Below are 12,355 nucleotides of genomic sequence, written 5' to 3' on the forward strand. Positions count from 1 at the left end.
GAAAAAAAAGACCGTACCCTTTTATGTAATGATGTTTACTTTGAATTTATATTAGTTCACACAAACACTCCAGCCATGCTTTTGTTCCGGCCTTCCAGACCAGTTTAAGAACCCACTGCGGCCCTCGAGTCAAAAAGTTTGTCCATCCCTGGTCTAGCCACTGAGCCAAACCGGTTAGGGCTAAAAAAAATTTTTAATGACACAAAAATATACACAGCAAACAACCCCAGTATAATAAACAGAGTGTGGAAAAAATAATAAATAAATAAATAAAAAATAAATAAACAGAGTGTGGAAGGGAAGAATAAAGGGAGGGAGGGAGGGATGGGAGGGAGGGAGACACATCAATTGGTTGCCTCCTGCCGAAACCGGTTTGGCTCAGTGGATAGAGCGTCGGCCTGCGGACTGAAAGGTCCCGGGTTCGATTCCGGTCAAGGACATGTACCTGGGTTGCGGGCAGATCCCCAGTAGGAGATGTGCAGGAGGGAGCTGATCGATGTTTCTCTCTCATCATTGATGTTTCTAACTCTCTATCTCTCTCCCTTCCTCTCTGTAAAAAATCAATAAAATATTAAAAAAAAAATTGGTTGCCTCCTGAACATACCCCAACCAAGGCTGGGGATCGAACCTGCAACCCAGGTACGTGCCCTTGACTGGGAATGGAACCCGAGACCCTTCGATATGAGGGCCACTGCTCTAACCACTTAGCGACACCAGCCAGGGCAGGGATTATCTTTCCAAGGACATCTGTGGAGCAAACAGTTTAGAAGACAGACGTAGCATCAGAGGGCAGGTTTGTTCGCTGTCCAGAGTAATACAGATGCGTTCCTCCAGGACAAGGGTCAGATAGCTTTGCTGGCAGCCCATTACAAAATACTGGGGTTCCCTAAGCCAGGTTCCTTGGACCTGACTCAGACCCACTGCATGTGAGCATCCATCGCGGCCACTCCATGTGACCCGTGGGAATCAGGAGGGCAAACACGATGTGAACGTTAGTGACGTGCGTGCAGCTTGCGGTGCTGGGAGTCTGCCCAACAGCTCATGTCTTCAGTCAGCATCCCTGACCCGGTGGCAGGCTGACTGGTCAGCTTGCAAGTAGGAAAAAATCCCACTCAGACCCTCCACAGCTCCTGACAACCACCTTCATGGCTTCAGATGTTGATATCAGCTCTTCCCAAATTGATCTATACATTCAAATGCTTTTCTTTTAAGAATAGCTAAAATTTATTTAAAACCAGTAAAATACATATTAAGACAAAACCTCAAGAAACAAAAGCTTTGCTATTACTTATACAAAAACTAAACACTAGCCCTAACCAGTTTGGCTTTGTGGTAAAGCGTCGTCCTACAGACTGAAGGGTCCCAGGTTCGATTCCGGTCAAGGGCATGTACCTTGGTTGCGGGCACATCCCCAGTAGGGGGCGTACAGGAGGCACCTGATCGATGTTTCTCTCTCATCGATGTTTCTAGCTCTCTATCCTTCTCCCTTCCTCTCTGTAAAAAATCAATAAAATATTTTTAAAAATAACAATAAAAAAATAAACACGTTTGATAAAATATAGAAAAATAAATTACTATGCAACTTAGGATTTGAAATCCTTTAACTGAAAATGGATTATGCGCCTTTTGTTTCTCAATTTTGCCCAAAGAAAATGCCAGCACTCATGTGTGTGTGGAAACTGACCTGCCAATTTTGAAATTTATATAAAAGTATAAAGAACAGCGAATAGCCAAAATAATCTTGAAAAAAAGACTGACAAAGCAGGAAGACTTATCCTACTTCCTATTTTAAGACTTACAGTAATCAAAGACAGTGTCATAATATTGGGATGAGGAGACAAAAAAATCGGTGGAATAGAACAAAGTCCAAAAATAGACCCAGAAATATTTCAACAAACACACAAGTGGGAAAACAAAGTCTTTTCAGCACAGAGTACTGCAACAACTGAACATCCATGTGGGGAAAGAACATTCAATTTCATATTTCACAACATACACAAAATTAGTATGAAGTGAGTTATCAATCTAAACATAGAAATGGGAAATCTAAAGCTTCCAGTAGAGAACACTGGAGACTGTCTTTATGACTCAAAGGAAGACCGAAAAAAAACAGGTCACAAAAAAGTAACTATAAAACAAAACAAGCCGAACCGATTTGGCTCAGTGGATAGAGCATCGGCCTGAGGACTCAAGGGTCTCAGGTTCGATTCCGGTCAAGGGCATGTACCTGGGTTACGGGCACATCCTCACTGGGAGCATGCAGGAGGCAGCTGATCGATGTTTCTCTCTCATTAATGTTTCTAACTCTCTATCCCTCTCCCTTCTTCTCTGTAAAAAACCAATAAAATATTTTTTAAAAAAACTGACGCATTGGATTTCATCAAAATGTGAAATTTATCAAAAAATATATCATTAAAAATATTTTTAAAAATCATACTAGGAAAAAATATTAACAAAACATACATGTGAAAAGAACTTGTGCTCAGAAGAGACATATTTTTTCCTACAACTAAATAATAAAGACAAATAACTCCCAATTTAAAAATGGAACAAAAGACTTGAACAGACTTTACCAAAGATGATATAAAGCAGTGGTTCTCAACCTTCTGGCCCTTTAAAAACAGTTCCTCATGTTGTGACCCAACCATAAAATTATTTTCGTTGCTCCTTCATTAACGGTAATGTTGCTACTGTTATGAATTGTAATGTAAATATCCGATATGCAGGATGGTCTTAGGCAACCCCTGTGAAAGGGTTGTTCGACCGCCAAAGGGGTCACGACCCACAGGTTGAGAACCACTGATATAAATGGTCAAGCAGCAGACAAAAAGATACTCAACCTCATTAGTCCTCTGTGAAATGCAAATTAAAAACCACAATGAGATACCTCTCCACACTTATTAGACTGGCTTAAATTAGCCCACCAGTGTGGTTGACTGGTTGAGCATCGATCTATGAACCAGGAGGTCATGGTTCAATTTCCAGGCAGGGCATATGCCCGGGTTGTGGGCTTGATCCCCGTGCAGGGGGCAGCCGATCAATGATTCTCTCTCATCATTGATGTTTCTATCTCTCTCTCCCTCTCAGATATCAATAAAAATATATTTTTTTAAAAAAATGGCTTAAATTTAAAAGACTAAAATACCAATTGTTGTCAAATATGTAGAACAACCCAACTCTCTTATATTTCTAGTAGGAGTATAAAATGGTGCAAGCCCTTTAGAAAACAGTTTGGCAGTTTCTTATGAAGTTAAACATACACTTAGCCTATGACCCAGAAATTCCAGTTCTTGGAATTTACCCAAGAGAAATGAAAACATTTGTCCACAAATGACCTGTACAAGAATGTTCACAGCACAATCTAGTATCTACCCACACTTAAATGGATAAACAAATTGTGGTATATTCATACAATAGATTCCTACTCAGCAATAAAAAGGAGCGAGTTACAATTCCTTTAGTCCATGTAACATGGACAACAACAACAACAAAAGACACGATTACAAAAAAATCAACCACAAAACAGTACATACTACGACTGCATTTACATGAAGTTCTAGGACAGATGAAACTGATCTATGGCGGTAGAAATCAGAACGCTGGTTAGGTGGCTATGATGGGAAAGCATACGGTGAAACTACAGAAGTACAAGATAAAAAGTTTCTAGGGTGTTTAAGATGTTCTCTATCTTTGTTAGGGGTGTGAGTTACATAAATATATACACTTATCCAAAATCTTTTTACTATAGCTCTGCAGCATCGTCCCTCCCACTGAGGATGGCAGGTTCAATCCCTGTCTGGGTACGTGTAGGAGCTAACCGATCGATGTTTCTCTCACACTGATGTTTCTTTTTATTTTTTAAAAAAAAATGTTTTTATTGATTTACAGAGAGAGGAAGAGAGAGGGAGAGAGAAACATCGATCCACTACCTCCTGCATACCCGCTACTGGGTATCGAGCCCACAACCAGGGTATCAAACCAGTAACTGCTTGGTGCATGGGACAACACCCAAACAACTGAGCCTGTCCAACCCTCTCTCTCTAAAATCAATTTTTTAATCTTTTTTACTGTATACTTAAGATCTGTTTGCTGTACTGTATGTAAATTGTACTCAATTAAAAACAAAGATAAACCTAGAACATCTGTGCTTGAGTAGAAGTGCTCAAAGAATGATGGGGATATGTCAAAGGGCACAGGGGCCAACTGGAAAGGACTTAGTCTGGCCAAGTTTGAGACAATTTGTGCATCAAAAAGAATAATGACTGGCCCTGGCCAGTGTGGTTCAGTTGGTTGGGCATCATCTGTGCATTGACAGGTTGCCAGTTCAATTTCTGGTCAGGGCACATGTCTGGGTTTTGGGCTCGATCCTCAGCAGGGAGTTGCAGAAGGCAGCTAATCGATGTTTCCCTCTGACATAGATGTTTCCTTCTCCCTCTCCCTTCCTCTCTCTCTAAAAATCAATTTTAAAAATCTTTTTTAAGCCCGGCTGGCATGGCTCAGCGGTTGAGCGTCCACCTACGAACCAGGTAGTCACGGTTCAATTCCCCGTAAGGGCACATGCCCTGGTTTTGGGCTTGGCCCTCTAGTAGGGGTCATGCAGGAGGCAGTCGGTCAATGATTCTCTCTCGTCATTGATGTTTCTCTCTCTCTCTCCTTCTCCTTTCCTCCTTGAAATCAATAAAAATATATTTTTTAAAAATCTTTTTTAAAAATGTCTGTATTGCCATACATTGCATGAATAAAAGCCCATGAGTATGTAAGAATACTCACGAAAGAATAAAATACACTTTCCCCCATCTAAATTTAAAATTTTTCCTTAATAGAGAGGTTTCAGACATTCCCTAGGGAAATGCAACTTCAACACAGACCTCAACAAATTCCCACAGGCATATTCCACAATCAAAAATTATAAAACACATGAGAAAACAAGGTCTCATGACCGAGAGTGAAGAGAAACAGTAAACAGTAGAAATAGGACTTCAAAAGACATCAGATATTGGGACTATTAGATTCAGAATACAGAATAGGTATGTTTAATATGCTCACAAAATAAAAACAGATGTCTAAAACATGAGACTACAAAGATTTCTCAGGGAGGGCATTAAAAGCAGTAACTATAAACAAAGAATAATTGGATTTTATTAAGAATTTCTTTTCATCAGAAGACTTCATTTAGAAAGTAATGAAGCAAGAATAGGTTAGGGAAAGTTGGCCAAGTATTTTGTCCTCTCAAAGTCTCAATTTTCTTATCTCTAAAATGGGGGTAGTAATAGCTTTCAACAAATTGGAGTATTGTGCCATGGCTGGTTTGGCTCAGTGGATAGAGCGTCAGCCTGCGGACTGGCGGGTTGCAGGTTCAATTCCGGTCAAGGGCATGTACCTTGGTTGTGGGCACATCCCCAGTAGGGTGTGTGCAGGAGGCAGCTGATCGATGTTTCTCTCTCATCAATGTTTCTAGCTCTCTATCCCTCTCCCTTCCTCTCTGTAAAAAATCAATAAAATATATTTTAAAAAAAAAAACTCCTACAATAATGGAAAGGTAAGTGTTTGTCTGCTATGGTAAAAACAGCTTCTCAGAATGATGTGACGTAACACTGTGCCTATATTATACTTTAATAAAATATTAAAATGTTTCGTGTAAATAAATGAAAGATGTCTGCTTCTGGGCAAAGCTTAAAAGGACTGTAGAATATCAAGAGTGCAGATTTATTATGCTGGTTGGATTATAGTTACTTTTCTCTTTTTATAACTTTCTCTATATTAAGTTACATTTATAGTTTATACTGTGTGCAAAATTCAGATAAAAAAGCAATTGCATGGAAAAGAAATATTAGCCCTGGCAGAAGGCATGGTGTCCAGGCAGCCAGGAGACTTCCGTACCCTGCAGAGGATGAAGGCTCCAACGCCCAGGGCCAGAGGGGCAGCCTTCCCTGTGGCTAGCAAATGGCTCCTCTCTGGCCCCACACCTCTCTCCAGGGGGCCAGCAGACCTTTCCAGGGCTTAAGCCTCTCAAGCAGGCCAGGCCCAGAGAGAAAGGGGCCATAACTCAGCCTCCTCCACACTTCAGTCTGGGTCAGAGCTGGTGGTCCATCTGCCTGGGACTTAGGTGCAAGCAGTCCATGGTGCAAGAAGGGCCAGAAAGAGGTTACCTACCACAGGAGTCACAGATGAAGCAATCGGTGTGATACAGGCTCCCCATTGCCTGGCATGCTTGTCTTGCTCCATAGATACCAAGCCCACATTTGATGCAAATGCCTACGGGAGGAGAGGCAGAAAAGAGCAGTGGTTAGCACCACGACCATGGTGTTAGATAAACATGCATCCAATTCCCAGTCGTAGTGCTGCCCACCCGCCTGATCTTGGGCAAGTGAACTTCTCTAGACCTCCGTCACACAGTTGCTAATGGCTCACATGGGGCAGTTAGGGTCCCACTGCTTAGGGTTTGTTGCTGTTGTTTAGCAGAGCACCTGGCACAGAGCCATCCTCGCCATCAAAATCATCATGACCTCTGCATGCCTACAAGGTCATTCTGAACCCCTTCCCCATGAGCTGCTCTTGGACACGGGAAAATCCTTTCTTCAGTCTATGAACCAAAAAGAATGAAGACCACACGGCACAACCAGGGCAGAGTCGCTGACCCTCCCAGCCACACTGTCCCCATCGGTACCATAAAGTTCATTCTCTTGTTCAGTCAGCACATTAACAGCAATGCCTGCCACATGCCCTGCACACTGAGATGCCAGAGATTCTGCAATGCACCAATCAAGTCCCCACCCTCAAGGAGCCTGTATTCCAGTCGAGGAAGACAGACAACACGTAAATAATATCTTAGGAGGAAGCAGCAAGTGCTAAGGAAAGAAAATACTGGTTAAAAATATGTCTGAGTGTGTGATTTTTAAGTAGGACAGTCAGAAAAGGCTCTGATGCCCTGGTCAGTTTGCTCAGTGGTTAGACTGTCAGCCCTTAGACCGAAGGGTCCAGATTCAACTCCCGATAAAGGGCACATACCTGGGTTGCAGGTTTGATCCCTGCCCCGCTTAGAGTGTGCAGGAGGCAACCAATCAATGTGTCTCTCTCACATTGATATTTCTCTTTGTTTCCTCCTTCCTGTCCACTCTCTCTAAAAAGCAATGGGAAAAATATCCTTGGGTATCCTCAGGTGAGGATTAAAATAAAATAAAGGCTCTGGTGATAAGGTGATACCTGAGTAGCATCTGGGACTACCGGGTGGAATCAGAGACCAGCCCTGGCAACACAGGGCAGGATATCCAGCAGTTAGGAGATGGGTGGTAAAGGGAAGGGTAACCAGCAATGCCAGGGCAAAGCCTGGCACTAGCCCCTAAGGGACTCCCTGACTGGCCCTCCTGGAGACCCAGACCATATGTGGCCAGCCCGCACATCAGAAGTCCCCTTCTGCCATAGCCCAGTGGTAGGCAAACTGCGGCTTGCGAGCCACATGCGGCTCTTTGGCCCCTTGAGTGTGGCTCTTCCTAAGCCTTAGGAGTACCCTAATTAAGTTAATAACAATGTACCTACCTATATCTCTTTCCCTCTCCCTTCCTCTCTGATATCAATAAAGATATATTAAAAAAAAAAAGAAGAAGAAGTCCCCTTCTCAGAGTTACCCAGGGAGTCCCAGGCCCCAAAGGGCCTGAAGACAGGCTCTGCCCTCTGGACCCAAAGTCTTCTGGCTGCTCCAGGACATGCTGCCCTCACCCTCTCCCTCCTGCTCTCTACCAGACCTCTCTCTTTAACATTTACCCACAGTCAAGCCTCTTCCATCTTAAAAACCCGCTCCTCCCCATCAGCCATCCCATTTCCCCCTCCCCTCAGTCAAGAAAGAAGGCAAGCTTAGTCCACACTCAGTCATCTCCTAACTGTGCAAATCCATGACTTCCTGTTCCGATAATACCAGGAGACCTCTCCCCATTGGTTTCCAGGACATGACTGCACCTGGCTTTCTGGTTCCTCTCCCTTCCTGTTCTGTCTTGGGTCACCCATGACTGCTCTCTCAAACCCAATCAGGAACGTAAAGGCTGGTGGAGGCTGGTGAACGGAGAAGAGAGCCATGGCCGCCAGAAGTCGCAGCCATGCCTTGGACCTGCTAACAGGTACTGGGTGGGAAGGCAGGCCCTGCATTGCTAAAGATTCTAATTTTTCAAGAAAAGTCAGATATATAGATTTGTATGTAAAATCTTTCCATACTAAAATTAATTACTAACTTAAATGTTTTGAAAATGCAGAAGCCAAGCACACCATACCCGCAGGTCTCTGGGCAGTCCCAGCCCCTCTCCACGCCTCCTGCAGAGGGCTCTGCACCAGCCAGGAGCTCTCTCCTGTCACTGCTCCACCTCCCAGGTGGCCCCTACACCACTCCAGGTCCAGGGTCCCCACAAAACTGCCCTTGCCCTGGCCAGTTTGGCTCAGTGTATAGAGCATTGGCCTGTGGACCAAAGGGTCACGGGTTCGATTCCAATCAAGGGCGCATACGTCAGCTGCAGGTTCCCCAGCCCCGTTAGGGGATCATGTGGGAAGCAACCGATCTATGTGTCTCTCTCACTTCAATGTTTCGCTCTCCCTCACACACCCTCCTCCCTCTCTTCCATTCTCTCTAGAAATCAATGGAAAAAATATCCTCGGTTAAGGATTAAAAATTAATAATAAAACTGCTTCTGCTTCTGGGTTCCTGCTCAGGAAATGGCACTGTGGGGTAGCCAGGTTTCAGGGAGCACCCAGGCATGCCCCTCTCTCACACCTCCAATTTGGGCTCCTCTGTTCCCTAATCTTGACTTCATTCCCTACCCTCACTCCCACTAGCCTGATTCACCATCATCAATTCTCATCCCAATGGTTATTTCAGCCTCCTCATGGTGTCCCAGCCTGGCCCCCAAAACACATCCCAAAAATTGCAGCCAGACTTTCTTTCTAAAATGAAAATGATGCACTCTCACACCTTCACTCTTGTCCATGTACTTTGAAAGTCCAACCTTGTCACTCCTCTAAGTTCCTGGACTATGTGAAGAAATAGAAGTCAGCTGCCTGTGGACACAGGACAGAGGATGAGCTATGACCTCGCATCAGTAGGTTTTAGGTTCTGTTTGATGTTTTCCTAAATATGTGCCTGCATCACTTTAATAAAAAAAATCTGAAGGAGGAGAATCAAAGCATGAGGTACCTCAGAAATTCAAGGAGCAGAACATGTCAAGGGGAGTCAACTCCACCTGTGGGTGCAGCAGTGAGGTCCAGATCAACAAGGCCTGGCAAACACCCACTGGGGCTGGGGAGTCAGCTGGGTCAGCCCAGTGAGGGGATATCAGAGGCCGATAAGCAAAGACAATGCCAACCAGACACTCGGATGAGAAGACGAAAGGGCCAGCAGACTTTGTGGCCATGCAGCTTTGGGGGTTTTGTTTTTAGTGAAAGATCCTTGTCTGTATTTACAGACAAAAGAAAAGGGCCAGTGGACAAAGGAGAGCTGAAGGTGGAGTTGGAGGTGAAAGGACCCTGTCCTCAGATCTGGATGTGTACTCAAGAGCCTGTGGGGAAAGGAACAGGAAGCATTGGGGAAGCAAGCTGCTGACCTCCATTTTCTCAGCAAAGTAGAAAAGGCAGGGCTGGAGGAGAGAGGAAGGTTTCTGAGGGAATAAAAGAGGGGACTGACCAAGGCTTAGGGAGATGGATGGCGCAAAGACCAGACCATCACTCTGTCCCCTGGCAATGCAGCAGGGCAGACAGTGATTAGAGGGGTCAAAGTTACCAGTGAAATGCAGGCCACAGTCAGAACTGAAGACTGCAGAGGGTGGCAAAAACAGGGTGTGGCTCTGGGAGTGGGTGGCTGAGGAGAAGGCAGAGAGGTCATCTAACTTAAAGAGGTTCCGGAAGGTCCAGCCTCTGTGGTTCAGTGGGTGAGCCTCGACCCAGGAACTAAAAGGTCAACAGTTCGATTCTGGTCAGAGCACATGCCTGAGTTGTGGGGGCTGTGCAGGAAGGAGCTGATCGATGTTGATGTTTCTCTCTCATCGATGTTTCTATCCCTCTCCCTTCCTCTCTCTCTAAAAATCAATAAGAACATATTTTTTAAAAAAAAAAAAAAGAGAGAGAGAGAGGCTCCAGAAGCCTGAGGCTGGTGACTGGCTAATGGCAATGGAACTTGTTGAGATGGGAAAGTTCCAAAGACATCAATGACGGGCAGAGGGATCAGGAGGTCAGCTGGTGCCAGGGCCAAGGAGAGGAAGGGATGGCACACCCAGGAGGAAACACACCCTGCAGGTGAGGTTCATCAGACACCACTTGAGCTTGGGCTCCCTGCAGACTTCCCTGTACAAAAACTTTGTATTATTCAGGTTGAATAACATAAACTTGCCACTTTTATACTTCTAGAATGTCAAATATTAGCAGATAAATTTCAGCAGTTCAAACGAATAGTTGCCCTTTTTTTCATCCTCAACAGAGAATGTTTAGTTTTTGTTTTTTTAAATATATTTTATTGATTTTTTACAGAGAGGAAGGGAGAGGAATAGAGAGTCAGAAACATTGATGAGACAGAAACATCGATCAGCTGCCTCCTGCACACCTCCCACTGGGGATGTGCCCGCAACCAAGGTACATGCCCTTGACTGGAATCGAACCCGGGACCTTTCAGTCCGCAGGCCGACGCTCTATCCACTGAGCCAAACCAGTCACGGCAGAGAATGTTTTTAATTGATATTTTAGAGAGAGAGGAAGGGAGCAAGAGAGAGAAACATCAATGTGAGAAACATTGATCAGTTGCCTCCTGAATGTGCCACGACTGGGGATCAACCCAAAACCTAGGTATGTGCCCTGACCAGGAATTGAACCCAAAACCTTTTAGTGCACAGGACGACGGTCCAACCTAAACTGGCTTCTCTTGAAAAATAAAACCCACAAAGATCTATCATCACTCACCTTCCCCTTCCACGTGGCTTCAATGGGCCAGGACTGAGTGGCAGCTCCCTTTAGCAAGGATGACCCAATACCCCCTATGGTCTTGTGCCTTGGGCCCCTTCACATCTCACATTACCTGCCTGGGTCTAGCCACCTCAGCTTCACACAAGGACTCATGAGTAGCTGCGGAGGCCCACAGAACACACCCCGCTAGTTTCTGCAATGGGCAGGGACAGGAAAATGAAGAGCCTTTTGCAACAAAGCAATGGAAAGTCTTTCTCTTTAGAAGACAGCCCCTGCTTTTGCTCCTGGCACCTGCCAGCCAGGAGAGGCAACAGCTTCCTACCTCATCTCCCTGATGCCAGGCCATGCCACAACAGCCACACCAGAAACTCTCACCTATTGTTCCCAGATGAGCCTGAAACCCTTCCACATTTCCCCTTCCAAAGGCAGGCCACACACTCCCTTGATCACCTGATCCCTCCCTCCTGGGCTGCAACCCTGGGGAGTGTAGTGGAGCAATCCACATCCTTACTCGCCTTGCCTCCTCTTGACCATTCTTCCCTCTGCCTGAAATGCCCCATGTGACCTGACCTATCACACAGAGCTTCCTTCTCCCTCAAGACCCAGTTCAGGGCGTCCTGAGCTGCTAGCTAGAATGGATGCATGACACCCCAGGACAAGCCTCCTTCCCTGGCAGGATAACCAGCAGCCAGCAACCCCTAGAGCTGGGGGCCTCGGCTTTCCTGCTTATCGGTGAGTGAGGGAAGGAAGCCCTCCCCCGGGCCTCTTCTCAGAACCTCAAGCCTAGAGTCCCAAGCACTGTCCAAAGAACTAACCGGGGTCTGTGAGGGCCTGGGTTAGACCGGGAAAGACTGGCAGACACCGGTGAGCTCTGCAAAAGCTGTCAAGAAGGATTCTCTTTGGAAACATCCCATGTACAAAGCACAGCCCAGAGAGGACAGCCTAGTCTGACTGGCTTGGTCCCCTCGTCCTCAAGGTGGACTCTCCCTCCCTCCCACACTCTACCTCCATCAGCGCCCATCATGGGAGCCTCAGGTCAGGCAGGACCCGGTACTTGGACCCGCCACCACCCCGCTATTGTCCACAACCTACACCGCTGGGGGCGAGGAGTGCCGGGAGGGCGGGTCCCTCCACTACTTAGGCCGACCTGGGTCACAAAGCATCGAGCAGGGTGAACAGAGGCACGTGCCAAGGGTGTAGAAGAATTCCTCCGGCGATGGCTCCCTCTGCCTATTAACATCACTTTTTCTCCCAGTTAGGATGAAGGCTTCCATTCACTTTCCCAGAAGCCCTTCTCCAGGTGGGAGACCAAGAGGCGAGGGCGGCGGTTCACACTCGCACCCCGTGTGCTCCCTCTTCCCACGCGGGCCCGGCCCCGGCCACCCCGAGGCCGGCCCAGCCGCCACCCCGAGGCCAGCCCCACCCG

General features: G+C 46.1%; 1 protein-coding gene across 1 annotated transcript in view; it reads right to left on the reverse strand.

Moving 5' to 3' along the window:
• Positions 1–6,286, reverse strand: part of WTIP (Wilms tumor 1 interacting protein) — a gene marked incomplete at its 5' end in the record, with an annotated part of 17,031 nt that extends 10,745 nt beyond the window's left edge. The window contains one exon of the mRNA XM_015562935.1: positions 6,154–6,286. Coding sequence (XP_015418421.1) covers positions 6,154–6,286 — 133 coding nt within the window. The remainder of the gene's footprint in view (positions 1–6,153) is intronic.
• Between the last annotated feature and the right edge of the window lie 6,069 nt (positions 6,287–12,355).

This window comes from Myotis davidii, unplaced genomic scaffold (genome assembly GCF_000327345.1).
Source record: "Myotis davidii unplaced genomic scaffold, ASM32734v1 scaffold77, whole genome shotgun sequence".
NCBI classification, from domain to species: domain Eukaryota; kingdom Metazoa; phylum Chordata; class Mammalia; order Chiroptera; family Vespertilionidae; genus Myotis; species Myotis davidii.